The sequence below is a fragment of the Apodemus sylvaticus genome, chromosome 21, assembly GCF_947179515.1.
Source record: "Apodemus sylvaticus chromosome 21, mApoSyl1.1, whole genome shotgun sequence".
Classification (NCBI taxonomy): domain Eukaryota; kingdom Metazoa; phylum Chordata; class Mammalia; order Rodentia; family Muridae; genus Apodemus; species Apodemus sylvaticus.
Window position 1 is genome coordinate 9,531,993 of NC_067492.1, and position 24,435 is coordinate 9,556,427.

Genomic DNA, 24,435 nt, shown 5'->3' on the forward strand with positions numbered 1-24,435 from the left:
TACAAAAGCCAGCCAGTAGGACCAGCACACTCCTAGTATAATCTCTAGTCATTTACGAGTTACAACTCTCATCTAAAATGAAAGTGAACTGTCAATCACCTCTACAAATACATACGTGACAATTTTTTTTCTTACCTCAACTGAAGAGCGGGGAGTCACAAAAAACTGATTGAATTCATCAGGGCTGAAATCGCCAAAAATATACTGAAAACAATAAAATAAAACACTTGATTACATATAATATACACATGAGTTATTTTTTAAAAGCCACCATCTTTTACAGTGTTTGTCTTAGCAAACATTTTATACTAGAATTTTCCAAATGCTTTTCAAGTAAGCACTGAGGGGCTTTAAGCTGTGCTAAGGTCCCTAGGGCAGACAGAATTTTCCCATGCCATGCAAGAAGATGCCATCTAGCCGTCTCTGTAAACTGTCAAAGAACCAGGTTGAAACGGCCCATTTTGAAGCAAATCAAGTGTAGCCCCAAAACATGTAGGCGCCTGCCTTTGGGGAATCTTCCTGGTTCACCTTTTCATCTCCATTTCACTCTCTGCTGAGTCATGTTATCACCTACCTCCATTTTACTTTTCCCTGCTAAAAGATAGGAAAATTCACTGGGAAATGTCAGTAACCCTAACAATCTTAAAAGACATGTGTCCTTCGTTATGAACATAAGCTAGAACAGGACTCACAGACACAAACGGCCTTCTAGCCTCACAGTGCAACCTGTGACCTGTGCTTACAGGTGACTCTGCCACGTGGCTGGAAGCTCCTAAGAGCTTCAAGCAGTCTGCCACTAACAAGTACACCTGTGGAATTGCCACAGCATTCATTCATTCATTCATTCAGCCAGCCAGCAACAGGACTGGGTCCTGAAGACAGAGCAGAGCTGTCTTTTCAGCTCTACTGCTGCTTAAAATCTAGAAGTGACTTGCAGGGAAGTTTACACACCTGCATTCTTGAAACTAAGTAGATAATACTCTTTATTATGCAAAAGCGATGTAGGGTAGAGTAACTAAGCGACCACCCTGAGGCTATTGAGTCTACTAAAACCATAGCAAACACTGAAGATGACTGGCCTCTCCCATAGAGAGTGCACACATATCCTGGAGACAACAAGGAGACTAGACGGCCATCATGGTGGAATCACTGAGATTCCACATGGTTTAGAGTTTTCTCATGAAATGCTTTAGAACTAGTCGATTAGAATTAGTCAATTGCTCACAGCATGAGAAAGCTTAGGTTAACATCACAGATGGAAACAGAAGAACTACAGTAAGAAAAGAACTATTTTCTCAGAGAACAGAATGAATACAGTGAAAACCAGACTAAATTCAAATTAATTATTAAAAACCTCAACTGGTGTGTTTAGTGGCAGAATCGATGTATTTAGCAACCAGGAGGTTTTAAAAGCTCAAGGAGAAATTAAATGCTGCCAGGCAGTGGTGGCGCACGCCTGTAATCCCAGCACTCTGGGAGGCAGAGGCAGGCAGATTTCTGAGTTCAAGGCCAGCCTGGTCTACAGAGTGAGTTCCAGGACAGCCAGGGCTAGACAGAGAAACCCTGTCTCAAAAATACCAAATCCAAAAAAAAAAAAGAATGAAAAGAAAGAAAGAAAGAAAGAAAGAAAAGAAAAGAAAAGAAAAGAAAAGAAAAGAAAAGAAAAGAAAAGAAAAGAAAAGAAAAGAAATTAAATGTTGACATCTATGACTACAGAATTCCAACCCATAAACACTTTACTCAGAGTATACTTAACATTCTTAAGGACCATGGAGGTGGTGGTTAGTTGTAAAGCCTGGTTCAATGTCATCACTGGCCATGACATCCTGACATCTATGTGAAGTTTGTAAACTATGGTGACAGACAGGAATGGATACAAAGGTAGCTCATGAAACTCGGAGACATTAGAGACCCCACACTCACAAAGCCATCCATCCCCTTTTGAGTTCTCTGAGGAATAAGAACTGTAGACTCACGATGTAGGAAAGATATGTATGGATGAGAATTAAATCAATGTGACTTGTCGAAGTTATGAGTGTCTGACCCATAAACCCACCAGAGCAGCAAGGGCTCTGATCACCGAGCCATCAATCCAGCTCAGTGTTCATTTCAATTTCACTTGGAAATGCACTCACTTCTTCACATAGAATCAATTTTTTGTTTGTTTGGTTGGTTGGTTTTTAAGGCAGGGTTTCTCTGGCTGTCCTGGAACTCACTGTAGACCAGGCTGGACTCGAACTCAGAAATCCGCCTGCCTCTGCCTCCCAGAGTTCTGGGATTAAAGGCATGAGCCATCACCACCCGGCTCAACTTTTGAAAGAAATGGTTAATTCAGTAAGGGCTAAATTCTAAATCTTGGAAATGTGCAAGGAGAGAAGGAGGAAGCAAGTTCACGTGCCTTCCAGTCTGGACAAGCTCCTTCCGGGAGAAGAACCCAGTGAGAATCTCTCCTGGGACTTTCACTCAGTTCCCTATTTGGTGTCACTTGAAAAAGTTTGCTAGTGTTTTTGCTTTGTTGTTTGTTTGTTTTTTGCAAATTCATACCAGGGCAAGGTGGCATTTGCCTTTAATGCAGGCACAGGAAGACAGGTATCGGATATCTCAGTTCAAGGCCACCCAAGAGGGCTTGTTAAAGACAAACAAGACAGCCACATAAGGCTGAACAAAGAACCCCCCCACCCCACCCCCACCCTGGGAGACACAGACAGACACAGACAGACACACACACATACACACACACACACACACACACACACACACACACACACACACGATGAGAAAGATGCATTATTTGTTCAGAAGCTCTGGACCCATGACCTAGCTGGTCTGACAGAGATTTGTGGAGGGCTACAGCTGGAGGGAGTGTGGTTAGTAGGGTATATTATTTTAGAATTTCTTTTTAAATCATGTTTTTTTTTTTTTCAAGAAACTGTCTAGGGGCTGGAGAGATGGCTCAGTGGTTAAGACAGGTTACGCCTGAAAAAAATTTAGTTCAATTCCCAATGTCTGCATGACTGTTTGTCTCCAGTTCCATTACATTCTTCTTGCCTCCATGGGCGCCAGGCATGCACATGTTACACACGGACATACATGCAGGCAAAACAGAAATTATAAGATGTCAGTATAGCGCTTTCAGGGGCAGGTGGATCTCTTGAGGTCTACAGAGTGAGTTCCAGTACAGCGTGGGATATATAGAGATATGAAGATCAAAATACAAAAGAAAAAAAAAATGTATTGGTATCAAGAACAGAGTTCAGGGGTCATGCTTAAACCTACTGCTGCACAGGCATCAACTGTGAAGGTGAAGACCTCACTCAGTGACAGCCTGCTGAGAATACACCTAAGGACACTGTGTCAGCTAGAGCTATGTGACACCAAAAAACACTTGGTGACTGAAAAATGGTCAGCCTGGCTGTTTGCAGCTCCATCCTGACTCCCTTCCCACTGGTTTATGTTCATCAATGAACTACCCCATCAAGACACACAAAGCACAGCCTCCTGCCATGAGATCTATTTTCATGAAGTTTATTTATTTATTTATTTATTTTTTTGTTTTTGGAGACAGGGTTTCTCCAAGTAGCCCTGGCTGTCCTGGAACTCGCTCTGTAGACCAGGCTGGCCTCGAACTCAGAAATCCACTTGCCTCTGCCTCCCAAGTGCTGGGATTAAAGGCGTGCACCACCACTGCCCGGCTTTTTTTTTTAAGTGAGCCATTGCACCAACCTATAAAAAGTCTTGTTTCAGTTTTGTCGCTGAAGCCAGAAGCACACAGCATCCTCTCGAGGAGCCTGAGCTGGGGGCTCCGCCTCCTATTGCTAATGCATCCCCACAGGCCTTCCCCATGCACTGGTTTTGTTCACTCAAAAATCATTCTGATGGGACGAAGTAACAATGTGCAACAGAACCCTTGATGCTTAAAAAGTCACTGTCAAAGGTCAGGAAAGACGATGGGGACACTGAGATCTGAGACCAAGGGACTCATTAAAAAATAGGGGGTGGGGTTTATTGTACTGGATACATAAATGTATCTGCCTCATCAAAGTGACTCGTACCTGGGAGGTAACCAGTTAACGATCGATCCCCTAGAGAGCTGGAGACACCCCAGGCATTAGAGCACTTGTTGCTTTTCCAAAGACCTTGAGTTCAGTGCCTATCACCCACATACATAATGGCTCACAACCACCTGTAACTCTAGTTCCAGGCAATTCAATGCTTTCTTCTGGCCTCCAAGGGTACACATTTGGTACATATATGCGTCCAGGCAAAACACTTACTTACTTACACACACACACATAAACTTAAAAAAAAACAAAAACAAAACAAAACCCTTAGAACTGCCTAGGATGATGCACGGAACATGTTAAGCCCAGACATCACATGCAGTCCCTTTTAAGGGCTTACAACCATGCACACCTAGCAATGGCTCAGCAGTTAAGAGCACTGGTTGCTTTTCCAGAAGTCCTCCAGAAGTCTGGAGGTCAATCACCAGCAACCCCAAGGTAATTCACAGGCATCTGTAACTCCAGTTCAAGGGGATTCTACTACTTCTGATTCCTGAAGAGCACATGGACCATAGATACATGCAAAATACATAAAAAGAAATTAAAAATGTTGAGTCGTTCTGAAAAGGCCTTATCACTATCACAGAGTGCTGGGTACAGAACACATTTAACAGTTTACATTTCTAGGAGGGTGAAAAGGGAAGTTATAAATGTAAGAAAAGAACTGGAAGAAAGACAAACACATCCTGCTCAAAAAACTGTCTCTTCCCATGTAAGGTAGAGAAATGGTCCGGGTTCCCCTGCAGGAAAGCAGACCAGTAGTATCACAGAACTTGAGGACTGCCATTACTGTGTGACACTAGGGGGCACTGGAGGACAGCATTCTCAGCCCCTAAACTTCCAAAGGTCTCATCTCTTGAAATTCAACTGAGTATGTCTGTTGCCCCAAATTAATGCTCTTTTCCTTTGGAAAAGGTTCCTGGTAATCTGAGGCGGCTCTGAAACAAATGATTAGCTAACGCTTTGCTCTGTTCAGTGACTCTCTCTCAGTGTTGGGGAGCTGGGCGGGCAGTTAGGACAGCCAGGCTCCCGCTGCTGTGCACAGCTATGCAGGCGGCTGAAGAGCCTTCCGCTCGCTGCCAGCACAGGAGAGAAGCCAGCCTTTCTACCTGAGAGGACTGGGCCATCCTAGGAAGCAACACATGCCATGAGGGAGCAAAGCTTTTATTCACTCTGCAGAGGATGAGCTCGCCCACAAAGCTGCAAACTTCTCACCAAATACAAGAGCTCCTTGGCCTGACTAGGAAGCTATGGGTAGGACTGGGGGGGGGGGGGGGGCAGGGGATGCCTGGCATTGGTGAGGCTCCAGCCTGTGCCCCAAGCATACATAGCAAACACAAAACAACACAAGCAAAAACAAGAAAGGAGGGAAACATGGACCTGAACACATCACACCAATACCCAACTGGTGGGGGTGGGAAAGCTGTACAGAACAACTGTAGGATGAAAGGCTTCTTCTAGGGGCTAGCGGAGGGCTCCAAGCTGAGCATGGTGGGAGTACATAGTATACTTTAGGAATAGTGTCACCCCACTGTCCCTCACAGGGCTGTAGGTGTATGTAGTATACCTTAGGAATAGTGTCACCCCACTGTCCCATACAGGGCTATGGGTGTATGTAGTATACCTTAGGAATAGTGTCACCCCACTGTCCCACACAGGGCTGTAGGTATATGTAGTATACCTTAGGAATAGTGTCACCCCCACTGTCCCACACAGGGCTATGGGTGTATGTAGTATACCTTAGGAATAGTGTCACCCCACTGTCCCTCACAGGGCTGTAGGTGTATGTAGTATACCTTAGGAATAGTGTCACCCCACTGTCCCATACAGGGCTATGGGTGTATGTAGTATACCTTAGGAATAGTGTCACCCCACTGTCCCACACAGGGCTGTAGGTATATGTAGTATACCTTAGGAATAGTGTCACCCCCACTGTCCCACACAGGGCTATGGGTGTATGTAGTATAGCTTAGGAATAGTGTCACCCCACTGTCCCATACAGGGCTGTAGGTGTATGTAGTATACCTTAGGAATAGTGTTACCCCACTGTCCCACACAGGGCTGTGGGTGTATGTAGTATAGCTTAGGAATAGTGTCACCCCCACTGTCCCACACAGGGCTATGGGTGTATGTAGTATAGCTTAGGAATAGTGTCACCCCACTGTCCCATACAGGGCTGTAGGTGTATGTAGTATACCTTAGGAATAGTGTTACCCCACTGTCCCACACAGGGCTGTGGGTGTATGTAGTATAGCTTAGGAATAGTGTCACCCCACTGTCCCACACAGGGCTGTGGGTGTATGTAGTATACCTCAGGAATAGTGTCACCCCACTGTCCCACACAGGGCTATGGGTGTATGTAGTATAGCTTAGGAATAGTGTCACCCCACTGTCCCTCACAGGGCTGTAGGTATATGTAGTATACCTTAGGAATAGTGTCACCCCACTGTCCCATACAGGGCTATGGGTGTATGTAGTATACCTTAGGAATAGTGTCACCCCACTGTCCCACACAGGGCTGTAGGTATATGTAGTATACCTTAGGAATAGTGTCACCCCCACTGTCCCACACAGGGCTATGGGTGTATGTAGTATAGCTTAGGAATAGTGTCACCCCACTGTCCCATACAGGGCTATAGGTGTATGTAGTATACCTTAGGAATAGTGTTACCCCACTGTCCCACACAGGGCTGTGGGTGTATGTAGTATAGCTTAGGAATAGTGTCACCCCACTGTCCCACACAGGGCTGTGGGTGTATGTAGTATACCTCAGGAATAGTGTCACCCCACTGTCCCACACAGGGCTGTGGGTGTATGTAGTATACCTTAGGAAGTGTCACTCCACTGTCCCACACAGGGCTATGAGTGTATATAGTATACCTTAGGAATAGTGTCACCCCACTGTCCCACACAGGGCTGTGGGTGTATATAGTATACCTTAGGAATAGTGTCACCCCACTGTCCCACACAGGGCTGTGGGTGTATATAGTATACCTTAGGAATAGTGTCACCCCACTGTCCCACACAGGGCTGTGGGTGTATATAGTATACCTTAGGAATAGTGTCACCCCACTGTCCCACACAGGGCTGTAGTAATAAGCCTCAGACTGAGTTGTACCCAAAGGAAAGGCATTAGGTTGCTACCCATTTCAAGGTGGATGCCTACTGGCTTCAGTTAACAGTCACACTCTGGTGTGATAGCTTGGGGGACACCTGAAGGTGACACTGCTCAGTCCACAGTTAGGAGTGTCACTAATGTAACAGTATTTACTGAGCACCAGCTCCCCCAGGTGAAATGTGTGAGACTGAGGATAACTTGAGCAGATACAGAATATTCAGGACATCTCAGCCCTCAATGGCTGTCACAAAGCAAGCTAACTGCCGGCTGGTGAATGTTACTATTGGCAGGGGCTACGTCCTGGACTCGGCTGCCATAATCCTGCTTTGCTTCAGAGAGAAGAGGGTGGCAGAAGAGGGCACCAGAGAACAAAGCCATTAGCTTTACAAAGCCACTCAGTGAACATCACCCAGCTTTGGAACGTGGTGTTTCAGTTTGGTGTCTGCTTTGTTTGCATATTTTATTCCAACTACTAATATCTTGTCAGGCTTTCAACAGAAAGAAACAGAAGAAAGCTGCATGTTCTTGGTACTTTCATTGAAAACTTAAGCTAAGTTGTTGCTACAGATGCAATCTCACAATTAGAAACCATGGCTCAGATAACAAAGGCCACCTTAGCAGCTTCCCAGTCCTGTCCACAGAACAGCAATAGACACTCAAAGTACGCTCACTGACTGCTCTCAACTGAACCGGTCTTGAGTTCAAATCCCAGCAACCACATGGTGGCTCACAACGCTCTGTGATGGGATCTGATGCCCTCTTCTGGGGCGTCAGAAGACAGCTACAGTGCACTCACATATAAGAGAAAGAGAGAAATGGGGAAAGAGACACGTAAATGAGTAAAGGACAAGTGTAGTCCCAGGGCAGGGCCGAGGTGAGCACTCACCAGCAGATATTAGCTGCCTGGAGCAGTGGCAATCTCGGCAAGGAAATATTCTGTAACTCTTGGGACTTCCATGGGCACATGTACTGTGCAGGACCATACAGCTCTGCACACTGTGATGGCCTGCTCTAGGCTAGGACCTCATCAACTAACTACTGATGAATACCTAGCAAAACCATGGTGTTAATTCTGCACATGCACAAACTTGCAGGTATCCTGTAGAACACAGGACTTCCCACTGAACAGAATTGCTAGAACAAAACCAACAAACTCTGAATAGCTGAAGGTCGGCGAATAGCTGAAGGTCAGCGGCTGGGAAGGAAGTCACATCAATAACCTTCAGGCCATAGCTGACCTGGCTTGCTGGCTTCCCCAAAGGGGAACACCCTTTTTTTAAACACCCCAAGAACCCAGAGAGTTAGTTAAGAAGCACACACCTCTTCCCATTTTAAGGAGGTCGATATAAAACCTCCCCAGTGGGGGGAAGGGGGAAAGTAGGGGGAGCATTGTGGATGCCAAAGGCTCAGCAGGTTAGGGTGCTTGCTGCCAAGCCAGACAACCTGAGTTAAATCCTAACTTTTCTAATAGAGGGAAAGAACTAGCTCTCAAAGTTGTCCTTTGACCACCCAGGTACAAATAAGTAAGGCACTGGTGGCGCACGCCTGTAATCCCAGCACTCTGGGAGGCAGAGGCAGGCAGATTTCTGAGTTCGAGGCCAGCCTGGTCTACAGAGTAAGTTCCAGGCCAGCCAGGGCTATACAGAGAAACCCTGTCTCGAAAAAACCAAATCCAAAAAAACAAAAAACAAAAAAACAAAAAACAAAAAAAAAAAGATAAGAAAGAAAAGAAAGGAAAAAATTTACAGTATACAGAGAAACTTTGTCTCAAAAACAAAATAAAATCAAGTTTTTAGGGGTTTCAGAAATGACCTGGTAGTTAAGAACACTGGCTATTCTTTCTTACAGGTTCAATTTCTAGCACCCACAGGTGTCTCACAACACAACCACTTAGAACTCCATTCCAGGGGATTGGATGCCCTCTTCTGACCTCAGAGAGCACTAGGCACACATACATAATTTTCTTTGTTTTGTTTTGTTTTTGTAGAAAATGTAATCTGAAGTCTCTAGAGGGAGTGAGGTTGAGGGTCCGAGCATTCAGAAACGATACAATTGGCTATCAGTGCTGCTTCCTGCACAGAAGCAGGAAACCAGCCCCTCTTGCAGCACACAGGCCAGGCCTGTAACAACTCCATCAGTGGCTGGAGAGTCCAGCCCTCATCCCAGCCTTTAAACAAACTGAGCTGACTTGATTCTGACTTGCCTGGGTGAATGGGGTAACCCCAGGGCTTGAGAGAAACCCATGCTACTGTCAGCCCTGACTAAGAAGAGCGGGAAGAACTAGACAGAAACAGGACAAACAGGACGGTAGGATCTACTTCTTTGTGTAGTTATCTGGACCATTTATTCAGTGGATGGATGGACCAACAGACAGAATCTCTAAGCCCTCTTCAACATTAGTCATGGTAGACGGCTTTGAAAGCCAGGCATCCTGGCTCGTGCTCTACCCCAGCAAGTACAAGAATGAAGCAAAAGGTCTGCAAGCTTCAGGCTAGCTTGGGCTACCTGAGTTTGAGGGCAGCCTGGATCAATGCTGTGAGACCCTGTCATTAATTAATCAATTACAAACAATGACAGGTATGGTGTCTTTAATCCTCTTTCGGCTAACCTAGACTAGCTACATCGAAAGTTACAGGATAATCAGAACTACTACATAGAGACCTTGTAGCAGCAGGGCTGGAGAGTTGGCTTAGCAAGTAAGCACTTGCTACACCACCTTCCATAAGCCAGTTCCATAGGATGCAGCACCTCCTCTGCCTTCCCAAGAACTAGGCATGCATGCAGTGCAGTCACACAGACAGGTTATGGTTGTCTGAAAGAGAATGGCTCCCTATAGACTCATATATTTGACTCCTTGGTCCCCATTGGCAGAACTTCCCATTGGGAAGAATTAGGAGATGTGGCCTTAGGAAGTCTTAAGGCTTCAGGGACAGGTGCTGTGGCTCCAGCTAGGCCAGAGGAGGACCTAAGGCACTTGTGTTTGCTGCCACTGTAAGGGTGCTGTCTTTCTCTCAGCCTCAGACTTCACTTGTCAGGAACTACAGGAGAATGTGACACAGTAATTTCAATATGAGACTGCTGACGCTCATCGCCTGGCCTGAACAAACATTTTTGGTTTTGAGAAACATAATTATTTAATTACAATTCTTTTTTTTTAGATGACAGTATCTTTTTTTTAAGATGTATTTATTTATTATATTTAAGTACACTCCAACTGTCTTCAGACATTCCAGAAGAGAGTATCATATCTCATTACAGATGATTGTAAGCCACCATGTGGTTGCTGGGATTTGAACTCAGGACCTTTGGAAGAGCAGTCAGTGCTCTTAACCTCTAAGCCATCACTCCAGCCCTTAATTACAATTCTTATCAGAAGAGTGTCTTTAAAAAAAGAGCTAGGAATAAGTAGTGGTACACATCTTTAACCCCAGCAGAGGCAGGTGTATCTCTGAGCCTCATTCATACACATAGTTCCAGTACAGCCAGGACCACACAGAAACCCTCTCTCAAAAAGAAGAAAAAAAAAAAATCAAGGGGCAGACATGGTGGTGGCTCATTTGGGAGGGGAGTTCAAGGTCAGCCTGAATTATGACCTATGTAGACAGAATGCTGGGGCTGAGGATGTAGCCAGGAGTGCTTGTGTAAGATGCAGGAAGTCCTGAGCTCCATCCTTAGCACCCCGGAGCAGGGCACCACTTCCCACACAACCTTTTTTCTATTTTTTTAATATATTTACTGATTTATTTGATGTATATGATTACACTGTTGCTGTCTTCAGACACAGCAGAAGAGGGCGACAGATTCCATTACGGTTGGCAGTGAGCTACCGTGTGGTTGCTAGGAATTGAACTCAGGACCTCTGGAAGAGCAGTCAGTGCTCTTAACCGTTGAGCCATCTCTCCAGCCCCCCCCCCCAACCTTAATCCCAGTACTACACAAGTGGAGGAAGGTCGAAAGCTCTAGGTCACTCTCAGGTACAGAGGCACCTAGGCTACAAGAGTCCCTACCTCTACAAACAGCAGAAGGAACAGAGAAAAAAAATGTGTACATACACAGTGGACATCCTTCAGCCACAAGAACAAAGCTATGTCATTTGCAGAAAGATGGGCTCTGCTGGAGATAATATAAAGCAGTCTCAGAACGACAAATGCCACGTGCTCTCACTCCTCCATGCATCCTTGGCATTATAGACACATGCACTTAGGACGTGAAGGCAGAAGGGACACTAGAAAACTAGGTGCCTACTGGGAAGGCACTGGAGGACAGGCAAAGGGGTCCAAGAGGGTACTTGCTAGAAAATGGCAGTATAATAAAAATATGATTTAGTGGGGGCTGGAGAGATGGGTCCGCGGTTAAGAGCATCGACTGCTCTTCCACAGGTCCTGAGTTCAATTCTCAGCAATCACATGGTGGCTCGTAACCATCTGTAATGGTGTCTGGTGCCCTTTTCTGGTGTGTCTGAAGAGAGCGTCAGTGTACTCATAAAAATAAATAAACCTTTTTTAAAATGTTTATTTTAAAAAGATAAACAGAAATGGCAGTATAATGATTTAATTGGGGCTGGAGAGATGGCTCAAAGGATAAGAGCACTGACTGCTCTTCCAAAGGTCTTGAGTTCAATTCCCAGCAACCAGGGTGGCTCACAACCATCTATAATGAGATCTAGTGCCCTCTTCTTTCCCACAGGCATACATGTAGGCAGAATATATAATCCATAACATATGGATATATAATAAGTATTTTTTTTAAAAAAAAAATACGATTTAAAGACCAAACCCTGGGGCTAGAGAGATGGCTCAGCAGTTAAGAGCATTGGTTGCTCTTCCAGAGGCCATGAGTTCAATTTTCAGCAACCACATGGTAGCTCACAACTACCTATAATGATATCTGATGCCCTATTCTGTCATGCAGACGTACTTGTTGCTTTTGCAAAGGACCTGGATTCAATTTCTACTTTTCTTAATTTCAGTTGCAGGGACTCTGAAACCCTCCAAGGGGCACGAGGCTCATGCGTACATATGGGCAAAAACATCCACACACACACACACAATAAATGCATCTAAAAGAAAATCTTCAAAACACATTGGCAGAACCCTAATTAGCCCCTCAAGGCAGTGACCAGCCCACTCGTCTGCCATGTTCCCTTCACTTACACACACTATCTACTGGGAAGGCCATGTCTTTCCAGTGAGGTTAGCAATGGACTCAAAACCAAGGGTCTAGCCAAATCTAGAGAGAATAGTTTTTAAGATTCAAAGTGGCTCTGTGATTAGCAGGCACAGAGGCTGGGGACATTGAAAACCCATAATAGGCTGCACCTGGAGCAGCCACTGAGCCTGAGCAAGTGAAGAGAAACCAGAAGCACCAACCTGTGGAGACCCAGAGACATCCTGAGGAGGCACACCCAAGACCAGGAGCTACCCAGGCCCTACCGCTCTCACTCAAAGCTGTGTACAATTCCAGGGGAATTCCATTCCAGTGGCTTCCAAGGCAAGCAGTCATGCTCAGCAGAGCGAGTCTGAGGTTCTAACTCGGGATCTGAAGCGGCCACCAGCCATGCTCTGGGGGACACCTATGGCTGTAACAGATGAACCCCAACAACTCAAGGGAAAACAAACAAATGCTGGGTAAATGTTTGCTGAAGGATACTAGTTACATAGTGACCCACAGATAAACTGAGATTCCACACTGAAGACCTAACATACAGACCTTCACAGTGGAGACTGCAGCCTCCTCAGGGATAGCCCCACCTTCTGCACCTATTGCACGGTGGGCAGCAGCACTGAAAGAACAAGCCTGTGTTTTTGCTGACACTCACACACCACACAGACTGGAGACATTAAAACACTTTGTGGCAGAGCATGGTGGTACTTGTCTTTAATGCTAGCACATGAGACAGAAGCAGGTGCATCTGTCTAGTTCTTGGGGTTTCTTTCTTTCTTTTCCAGCCAGGGTTTCTGTCCTGGAACTCACTCTGTAGACCAGGCTGAGCTGGAACGCAGAGATGGACCTGCCTCTGCCTCCAGTGTATTGGGACTACAACCGTGCACTCCCACTGTGTGACTCTGCATCTCTGTGAGTTTGAGGCCAGCCTGGTCTACATAGTGAGTTCTAGGACAGCCAGAGCTGCGTAGGGGAGGGGAAGGGAGGGGAGACACAGGAACTAATACAGAAGGCCTCGTTTTGCATTTTATTAGGGTGAGAAGTAAATGTGCCAGTCTGGAAAAGTAAGAGTTTGAGGGTGAGGAGAGTTTTATTTATCTGGCAACTGCAGAACATTGATAAAAGGGGGAGAGGGGGAAGATAGCTCTGGAGAAGACAAACACTTCAGGTTAAGGGGCCGTGGAGATGGATCAGCAGTTACGTGCAATGGCTGCTTGTCTAGAGTACCAGGGTTCAGTTCCCAGAACCCACAAGGCGGCTCACAACCACCTGTAACTCAGTCCCATGACATCACCTCTTCTGGCCTCTACTAGCACAGTATGCATGCATGTGATACACAGACACATTCAAGCAAACAAACACACATAGAAAGTAAAAATAAAAAGGGAAATGTTGCCGGGCAGTGGTGGTGCACGCCTGTAATCCCAGCACTCTGGGAGGCAGAGGCAGGCAGATTTCTGAGTTCGAGGCCAGCCTGGTCTACAGAGTGAGTTCCAGGACAGCCAGGGCTACACAGAGAAACCCTGTCTCGGAAAAAAAAAAAAAAAGGAAAAAGAACCGTTTCAGGTTATTTGGCAGATTCTCCTCTCAGTCAGTGTTGATGACCTACCACTCTCTCCAAACCATGGAGGGTCTGTCCTTTAGGGCCCTACAGAAGAGGTAACAGACCAACTAGAGCTGCACTGGGGAATTGCCTCTTTTATAGTATACAGCCAGAGCACAGGGCCACAGTGGAATATGTAGCTGGAGAAGTGACTCAGCTGGTAAGAGCACCGGCTACTTCTTCAGAAGACTCAGCTTCATTTCCCAGCACCCACATGGTGTTCACAACTGATTGTAACTCCAGTTCCAGAGGATCTAAAGCCCTCTCTTTTCTGTGGGCACTAGGCATACATGTGGTTCAAAACCCATATACATAATAACAATAAAAGATGTCACTGAATTTCAGAATAGTTTCTAAATTGTTTGATCCAAGTGTGAGGCACACTATAATCCTAAGGTGTGATGCTAGAATGGGGACGTGCAGTAGGAGGAGTCTGTCATTAAAACACACACAGTACACCGACAGAGACAGACAGACAGACAGACACACACACACACACACACACACACACACACACAGTGTGAGGCAGCTCCAGTCCCTAACCCCAGTGCTTGAGCGACAAACAAAGCACATTCCAAATCCAGTGTGTTGTCCAGCTTGCCAACAACTCTGAGAGAACCTGTCACCTGTCTCTAAATCAAACCAAAACAAAAAGGTCTAACCAAAAACATACAGATGACAAACTGAAGACCGGTGAAGAAAACCTTTATTTTTACTTTAACTTTCCCATCTCCTTTGCAGGGCTGAACAAACAGCACGTCTTTGTTTTATAAGGAAAACTCAAATCAGAAAGGACTGGACTGCTGGCACAGTGCTAATGCACAGTAACTGCTGCAGGCATGCACTCACACCCACTTGAGGATCACTGTATAAAATCCCTCTGTGGACATCAGGCCCTGGGCCTAGTTTGTAGGAATACATACATAAAAATGCTATAAAAGCAAGTCTACGAAGTAGAAAACCCAAACTAGAAGGCCAAAGGCCTGCTTTTACTAAGTCACTAACCCTGACTTATCAGCCTCTTGACCTAGAGGCTCTTGTGTGGTGTGTGTGGAATAGCGATAAGAGCATGTGACAGCTGACACAGCCATGGAGGACCACACAAACCACAGTGCCAGCCGCTGAAATGTACCTTCAAAGTCAAGTGCGGTACTGTATACTCCTTCCTGTCCAATGTTCACTTACCCAGGAAGTCTGATTTTGGTCTTAAATAAAGAGTGACAGCCTTGGCACCCATCCAAAGGAAATCATTACTTGAAATGCCAAAAGGTTATGTGGGAGATGTCTTTATTTTCTTAATTTTGCTATGATCCTTAAATTACTCTTAAAAAAAAAAAAGAGGCGTGTGATGGGCACGCCTTTAGTCCCACCACTTGGGAGGCAGAAGGATCTCTGAGTTTGAGGCCAACCTGATTTTTGAGCAAATTTCAGGACAGCCAGGAAAACACAGAAAAAGCCTGCATGGAGATGAGGAGAGGTGGTAACGAAAGGTTTAAATATATCAAAATCTGGGCTAGGATTGTGGCTCGGGGCACACCCTTGCTTCATCACAGAAAAAAATGGTATTTAAATTTTAAAGGGAGGTATGGCTCAGTGGTTACATGCACTGGCTGCTCTGGCAAAGGACCTACATCCTAGCACCTACAATGGTGACTCACAGCTATCTCTAACTCTAGTACAAAGGGAAGCCAATACAGTTTCTTGGTCCAAAAATACATGCAGACAGACAAACATACACATGAAGGCAGGGGGAATAGAATGGGCAGGTATCACAGAACATGGAATTAAGCTTCGTTTTCAAATTCTTTTGCTTACCCCACAGCTTTGATGGGTACACCATAAAGAATGCTGCACCCTGGCCTTGTGGCTACAATAGATGGAAGCTAAAGAGGTCAGAAGCACGTATTTTAATGTTAAGTCCTAGGCCAGGAAGACGGCTCAGCAGGGAAATGCAGCTGCTATATAAGGGTATATCTGGGTTCTACTGAAATTTACACACTACTTTCCATCTCTGGAACACACACAGAATTAAGAGGAAGGAGCCAGGCAGTGGGAGGCACATGCCTTTAATCCCAGCACTCCAGAGGCAGGTGAATCTTGAGTGGAGCCTGGTCTATACAGTGAGTTCCAGGACAGGACAACCAGAGCTACAAAAAATCCTATTGTGAAAACAGCTAACCCTAGAGTTGTCCTTTAGCTTCCATGCTCGCACCCAAACACACCTCACACACGTAGATACATCCTCCCTGGGTTTACTTCTCTGAGATAAGCTGCCCAATCCAGGCAAGATGCAGGAGGCAAAAAGAAAGGAATGCTAGAAAGCTTCTTGACAGCTGCTAGAAGACCAGTAAACCCATAAGCTGATGACACCGCTCAGAGGAAAGCGATGGAGTAGAAGTGGATACCTCTGTCCCAGCAATGGGGGCACCAGTGTGTGTGAGCTCAATGTCTCTGCAGCCAGACTCTCATCCAAAGGTGACTGGCGGCTTTCCAAGTGTTCTTTGGCAGCCTAGGTGACAAGGTTATGTCTTACAAAATGTAATCCATATATTACTTCAGCGTTACTCTGTATTTTATAAGATCAATTTGCAGGTGTACACCTCTACTAGCAGCATTCAGGAGACTGAGACATGACTGCTACAAGTTCCTGGCCAGCAGCTGTGACACAGCAAGACCTCAGTCTTCCAAAATCTGTCTCTGTGAACACAGAGCTGTACCAACTATGTCCAGCCCAGCCAAAAGACCAACTAAGGAGTCAGGGTGCCCGCTTCAGCAGGCAGTTTCTCTCTGCTACAGCCCTGCTACTCACTGACACTGGCCTACACAGTATGGTTACTGTTGCAAGCTTGGTACTTTTCTGAGTCTAATTCTTGCTGACCACTTAGATGCCAACTGGTACAACACAGAGCTCTGATCTGTAGCCTCAGAAACACATAAAGCAGCAGGGTGGCACACTACTGGGATCTCAGCACTGGGGAGGTAGAAGCAGTAGGATCATAAGTCATTCTTGGCTATGTGGCTAAATAGAAAGCATGAAGGTAGCCTTAACTACATTTAAAGTTATACACACGCACACACACAAAATAATTTTGGGGGATTTTTTGTTTTGTTTTGTTTTTGTTGTTGTTGTTTTTTGAGATAGGGCTTCTCTGTGTAGCCCTGGCTGTCCTGGAACTCAGAGATCCACCTGCCTCCACCTCCTGAGTGCTAGAACTAAAAGATGGATACCATCACCCAACAAAGTTTTAAAAGAGTATTTTGAAGCCAGGCCAGGGAAGTGGGGGGAGGGGAGCAAAAAAATCCTTTTTAAAGAACATGGGAAGCAGAGGCAGGTGGATTTCTAAGTTCGAGGCCAGCCTGGTCTACAGGATAAGTTCCAAGACAGCCAGAACTATACAGAGAAACCCTGTCTCAAAACAAACAAAAAGACCATCTCGAGCTAAGCTCACCTGCCAGGGCACTAAGGCAGGGAAGTACCCAAAAGGTCTCTGGTCTCCACAAGCACGTGGGCATGCACCTACACACAGGAGCAGCTCCAACCCCATGTTACTGTTACTCTCCACTCTCTTGTAAGCATGACAAGAAAGTTCCAGGAAGAGGTTCTTTTCCCCCAATCTGTCCCAGCAGCCGGCCTGCCCTGCTCCCAGGAAAAAGTAACTGTTGAGAGGGGCAGAGCAGGAGTGGGCAGCTTCTCATGTCCTAGGTCTTCAGATAAAAAGAGTTTTTCTACACTAACAAAATAAGCAGCACATGAACAGCTATAATCTAAAGACCACATTCATTTACCATGAAACACACATTTTTCTGACCTTTGAAACAAATAAGCTTGCGCCATGTGGGCTATCTTTTTGTTCCAATTCATGTTCTCTTTTTTTTCTTCAGACAGGATTTTGCCATATAGCCCAGGCTGGCTCAGCCATACCCAGCCTCCCAAGTGCTGGGATAACAGATGCGTACCACAAGGTTGGTCCAGTGCTTACTATTCTTTCTTTCAACCTTATGAATATAAGTGTTTTGTTTGCATTATGTCTGGGTATCATGTGCATTCAGTGCCCGAAAATGCCAGGAGAAGGTGCCAAATATCCTGGGACTGGAGTTACAGACAAGGTTGGGATCATACCCAGGTAGAGCCTCTGCAAGAGCAGCAAGTGCTCCACAGAACCATCTCTCCAGCCCCAACAGCTCTTAATCCAGCCTGCCCAGACAGGATGGGCACACGAGGCCTTTTGGGAGATCACTTCCAGACAGAAGAACTGCAGTCCAAGCACATGCAGTCTTAGAAATGAATAGTGTCCTGCTGAAGTGGCACTAAAAGACAAATGACACTAATCCAACAACCCATGGCCAGCAAACTCCACCGCAGACGTGTGTCTGCTCTGCAGCAGGGGCTCTTCCTGTGTGCCAGTCAACGGTAGCACACCAACCTAACTGCAAACCCAACGAAAGCTCTGCCAATCGCTTCCCACAAACATACACCTTGGGGTAACTTATCAATGAGAAGTGTCTCCCAGCTGGTGCATCCTGAAAACTTGATGCATTCATTGCTCAGAAAGGCTCACACAACTATAATTTGCAAAACTACAATGACTTGATGTACCTACCTCATCCAAGAGAAGAGGACAGTTTTTCCCCATTCTTGACAATCTAGTCTGCATAAGGCAAACACCAAATTATGGCATCTTTCTTCTAGTTTTCCTGCATACACCACTATTCAAATCATGAAACATAACCACGTAACAAATCCACATAACATAAATTGAAATACCTATTCTAAAGGAAGCCATAGAGAAGAATCTCTATGTTTGCCCACTGTCAATGCTGAGTTCCCAGCAAGGAGAGTTGAAAGGACAAGAGGGCAAGTCCCTAGACACAACAACCATTCAGAGGACTACCAGCTCCTAGACTTTTCATAGCATTTAGTCTCAGGATTGACCGAAATGTTTGCTGCTGTTATAAACAAAGCATATCTTCGAATACCCCATAGCCACTTCAGAACTGTTACTTAGTTCAGCACAAGCCCTGTAAGATTCTGATCTAGTAGCAGAGTAAGGTAGCTCAGGAGGCTGAAGTACGAAGTGTGAGACTGCCTGCCACTGCTACAATTAGTCCCACGGGCTACATAATGAAACATTGTTTCAAAAAGGGAAAGGTATCTTTAAGAATTACCCCAATCTTGCTATCAGTTACAAATGCAGTTCCAAGACAGTATAACACTCTGCCACGTGCTAGAAACAATATCCAAGAACTCCCAGCATGTAAAAATGTGGGGATCTATGTTAAGGATAACAGAAACCAATAGCATACTACCCAACCTGGGTATAGAATCAACACTGTTGCCCCAACGCCAACTTTTCAAGTATAAAGCAAGCTGGTAGCTTCAAATTAATCTGCTCAGCTCACTGAGCCAGTTCTGACAGCAGGAATGCCAGATCCACTTCCACTTCAGGTAAGAGTTCCTTCTCTAAACTGGTTTAGCTGGTGGACAGGAACGCCCTACACGCCAGCGTCTTTCCAATTTCACAGTTGCCCTTCAATCCACAAAACAGGGTTCAAACAAACCCAAAACAAAGAGTTAACCTGTAACCTCTGAAAGTCCACTGAAAACTGACCCTTAGCTATAAACCTGTGGCAGTTACTTCAACAAAACCCTAGAGTATTTAGACTCCTCCCTAAAATCTCTGTTCCTGAGAGGCTGAGGCAGGAAACCTCCATCTAAAGGAAACCTGGACTATATAGTAGCCCTGTCTCCAAAAACAAATCAAAACAAAAACCACCCATTAAGCACATCATGGAGGTTAGCCCAAGGTAAACTGCTAATATCTCATGACTGAATGAACTAACTGTTAAAATACTTAGAATAACTCAAAACAGATTCAATAGTGAAATCTTGTTCCTCCTCCCTCCATCCTCCCTTTGGGGTGGGGGGGAGGGGAAGGTGGACTGGAACATGCTATGTACCTTAGGGGTGACCTTGGACTCTTGCTCCTGATCCTCCTGCCTCCACCTCTCCCATGCAGGGGTTACAGGTGTGCTCCACCTTACACAGCTATTCCACTTTTAAAAATAAAACAGGATGCAAACTATCATCTCTTCTCCCTTCTACCACTAGCAGACCCAAGGCTCTGCTAACATATGTTTGGTGAATTTCTCAAGTCTGGCTCCAGGCAATGCCAGGACAACCGACCCATGGAAATTACAAAGCATCACTACCATTTCCACCAACTGGATATCGTAACTGGTACTTGAGAAAGCTAACTATGCTTAAGCATGGTACTCAAAAATCACACACACACACACACACACACACACACTTACATTACAGCTCAGTTCAGAATGAACAGTACAGACTAATTGCAAAAATAAAGGTAGTCAACTAGATTTTTTGTTTGAGACCGGGTTTCTCTGCATAGCCCTGGCTGTTCTAGAACTCACTCTGTAGACAAGGCTGGCCTCAAACTCAAGAGATCTGCCTGCCTCTGCCTCCCTAGTGCTGGAACTAAAGGTGTTTTTGAATTGAGCAAGTCTATGAAGAGGGGCTGGGCAGATGACTCCAGGGTTTAGGGCAGTTGCTCTTGCAGAAAACTAGGGTTCCACTCCCACCAGGACTCAGAGGCTGACAACCATTCTAGTTCCAGGAAATCCAACACCCTTTTCTCACTTCAACAGGCACCAGGAACATACATGCATACATACATACCTACATATATACATTCATGCAAGCAAAGCATTCATTCATATGAAATAAAATAAAAAGGTCTGAATAGAGCCAGGGCCCTGGAGGCAGAGGCAGGCAGTTGTCTTAATTCCAAGCCAACTAGATCTGCATAGTGAAGACCTGTCTATATCTTTAAAAAAAAAAAAAAAAAAAACTAATAAAAACTCGGAATGATGGGCTGGTGAGATGGCTCAGTGGTTAAGAGCACTGACTGCTCTCCCAAAGGTCGTGAGTTCAATTCCCAGCAACCACATGGTGACTCACAACCACCAGTAATGACATCTGAAGCCCTCTTCTAGTGTGTCTAAAGACAGCTACAGTGTACTTACATATAAGAGTAAATCTTAAAAAAAAAAACTCAAATGATACATTTGTCAAAATATATTATGCAACAAATACAAATCTCCTGCCTATTGAAAACAAAAACAAAAACACAAAACCTACACCAAATACAAAAGCATTTACAGATGGAGGGGAATGGTCAAACAGGCAAAGTTCAGATTTGATCTATGAAACATCACATATTTAAGAGAACAGAAGTTTCTTCTTGGATCTAGTCCTTAAAAAAAACAGTTTCGAGGTTTAAATCCCATATTGCAACAGTTACTAAAATAACCTTTCAAAAGCACATGGCGGCTCCTGCCTGCAACCCACCAGTCTGGGATAGAAAAAAAAATCCTTAAGTTAGAGGCGATCGTGAAGTACAGAGAAAGACCCTGCCCCAAAATAAAAAGACGAGGGTTCTTCAAAGGTTAGCCGAACCAGATCGACCTCACCTGCCTATACATACACCTACCTACCATCCTCGGAAAGTCAATTTTATTCCTCATCAGTTTCCCGAGTCATTTTTTTACTCCTCAATCTGGCAGAAAAATCTCTCAAAGAGGATTATAAAAGGAGACAGCAATTTCTAGTGTAGGGCTGAGACCCCAACAAACGCCAGGTCTAAAGCAGCCCCGAGAAGCGGCACCACGTGCTGACTTCTAACTCCTCCTAAGTGCATCATCTTATGAGAGGGTCTGCAGGAGCAGCTCCCGCACAGAAGGCAGCAGGCAAACCGGCCTGCCGGGCCCCGATCCAGCCCGGGGCTCGGACACCATGCAAAAGGTGTCATTCCCGGGCAAGACAAGAGTATGCCACCCCAGTGGCTCCCAGTTTTCTTTGCAACAGAATTCCTGAGGCGAGAGGCCAGGTCCCCGCGACGCCGCAGCACACCAGCCACCCGCGCCGCTGGGCTAGAGCGTCGCCCGGGACTCGGGAGGCTGCAGCCCGGCACGCGGAGGCTTTCCCTGCGGCCTCGGGCGTTCTCGGGGTGGCTCGGGCGTTCTCGGGGCGGCTCGGGCGCTCTCGGGGCAATTCGGGCGGCCTCGGACGCCGGAGAGCGCAGCACTAAGGGGCGCGGCGCGGGCCTAGCCCGGCAGCGTGCCGGCGCCTCCCCCACCGCTCGCCCGCCGCGCACCTCGCGCCCGTCGCCCCAGGCCGTCCCGTGGCCCAGACCTCCTGCCCTGGACGCGGCCCGCGCTACCTGTGGGTTGTGGAGGGCCATGGCGGCCCGTCTCAATGAGGTTCGGCGCTGCTCCGGCTTCTCACGCCGCGTCTCCCATCGCCGCCATCTTCTCGCCGCACAGACACACTCGCATCGGCCGCCGCGCCTGCGCACTGACTGCGCCGCGGGAGAGCCAGGCGGCGTTCTGCGCCTGCGCGCGACAGGTGGGCGTGCGCCCCGGCTGGCGACCCTTCCGTCCCCAGCGCGCGGAGGGCGGCCGCTCCCGGCGAGGGCGTGAGAATGGTGCCCGCCAGACACCCTGGGGCTGCAAGGTGGAGTCCTGGAGTAGAAACTGTGTAGTGCTAGCCTGTGCTCCCGCCCTAGGATCTCCGCTGGAGATCCTCGGGGATCCTTTACTTTATGGAGAGCGCTCTTCTGACCGTCCATTCATTCATTCCTTCACTCCTCATTCTCTTCACTAGCTTTTCCTGGCATTGGGGATTTTTTTTTCTTTGTAAAACATAAAAATAAACGTTGAAGGAGCTAGTGAGATGACTCAGCGGGTAACGGAGGCTGTCTCCTGTACCCTTGACGATCAAATGAGTTCTATCCTCGGGATCCACATGACGCAAAGGGAAACCAACTACAAATTGTCTTCTGACATAAAGGGGCACACACAAACAATTTTAGAAAGAACTCATTGATCCGGGATTGTTCTGTGATCTCAGCAGAGATAGAAAGACCATCCATGAATTGCAGACCAGTCTACATAGCAAGTCCTAGGACGCACAGAGCTACATAGGGTGGCTCTGACTCAGTGTGGGGGTGGGGGTGGGGGGATATTCAAGTTGATGACTTAGCACATTCTGCAAAGGGTAAGGACTCAGTAGATGTTATCCATATACGTAAAGAAAAAAACAAAAAACAGACAAAACCTTGCTAAATCTACTCTCAACTCTGTAGACCAGGCTGGCCTTGAATTCTGAGATCTGTCTATCTCTGTCGGCCTCCAGGGTGCTGGGATTAAAGGTGTGTGCCTCCACTGGGGGCCTGGAAAGAATTTTATGACAAGCCTGCTTGGGGCAAAGTTGGCAAGTTTATTACATAGGAGTGTGAGAGAGTACCTGGGTCGGACAGAGCTTAGAATTGAGACAAGGAGGACAAGGATAGTGTACAAGTGTGGGCACAGCAGCACCAGAGAGTCGCCCTTAGGTGTCTGGGGTTTTGTTTTCCTTTGCTTTGACAAAAGCTCTCCTTGTAGCAAAGATTGGCTTCAAACTTTCTAGAGAGCCAAGGATGAACTGTAACTCCTGCACCTCCCATCTCTGCTTCCCTAGTACAGGTCTCTAAGTCATACTACCACCCGTGGCTCAACTAAACAGAGCAAAGCAGAGTTGGTTCAATGGTTTCTCCTAAGAATTTTCTTTTAGCCCTGCTTGGTTGCATATGCCTTTAATCTCAGATGGGTGGGCCAGAGGCTGGCGGGTCTCTGGTAAATTCCAAACCGGAATGGCTCAGATAGCAAAACTTTGTCTCAGAAAACGGATTAATTTCCTTTTTTGTAAATGAAACCAAGTCAGGTGGTTTCATAAAGTTGGGTGGAGATACTGGGCCTCGCTTGGTGGGGAGCACACGCCTTTAATTTCAGCACTCTGGAGATAGAGACTGGTGGATCTCTTTGAGGCCAGCCTGGTTTACAGAACAAATTCCAAGGCTGCCAGGGCTACACAGAGCAACCCTGTCTCAAAAAAAAATAAAACCAGAGGGGCTGGAAAGATGACTCAGCCGTTCAGAGCACTCTTCCAAAGGTTGTGAGATCAAATCCTAGCAATCACATGGTGGCTCACAACTATCCATAATGTCTTCTGAAGACAGCTACCATGTATTTAAATATGATAAATAAATAAATCTTAAAAAAGAAAGAAAGAAAGAAAAGAGAAGGAAGAGTGGGGGGTGGGAGTGCTAATAAGGTTAGGCTCAGGGTCGCACAAAGGTCCCAGCTAAAAGTAGGACTGCCTTACTGTATTTAACGTCATCGGTGGCAATGTCCTGCAGAAAACCACCTTTACCCCTAAAGGTAACCTTAGCTTTATCAGTCTCAATTTCAGGATTCTCAGCCAACAGGAACCGCAGACTAGATCCCCAGAAGTCCAGCTTCCCACACCCCTTAACTTCCTCTTTTTCTCCATCCTCCATAGTGGCCCACAGTGGACCCACACCGTGCTCGGCAGCCTGCCTGGAGTTCCAAGCCGGTCCCTGTGGTTCTGTAAACGCAGACAAGCTCCCTAA

General features: G+C 46.2%; 1 protein-coding gene across 2 annotated transcripts in view; it reads right to left on the minus strand.

The window, feature by feature from the left end:
- Nucleotides 1–22,629, minus strand: part of Usp10 (ubiquitin specific peptidase 10) — a 49,461-nt gene extending 26,832 nt beyond the window's left edge. For both annotated transcript variants that reach the window (XM_052166269.1, XM_052166268.1), the window contains exons 1-2: nucleotides 22,186–22,629; nucleotides 136–204 (exon numbers count right to left, since the gene is read on the minus strand). In XM_052166269.1, coding sequence (XP_052022229.1) covers nucleotides 136–204; nucleotides 22,186–22,593 — 477 coding nt within the window. In that variant the 5' untranslated portion in view covers nucleotides 22,594–22,629. The remainder of the gene's footprint in view (nucleotides 1–135; nucleotides 205–22,185) is intronic.
- Nucleotides 22,630–24,435: the final 1,806 nt, after the last annotated feature.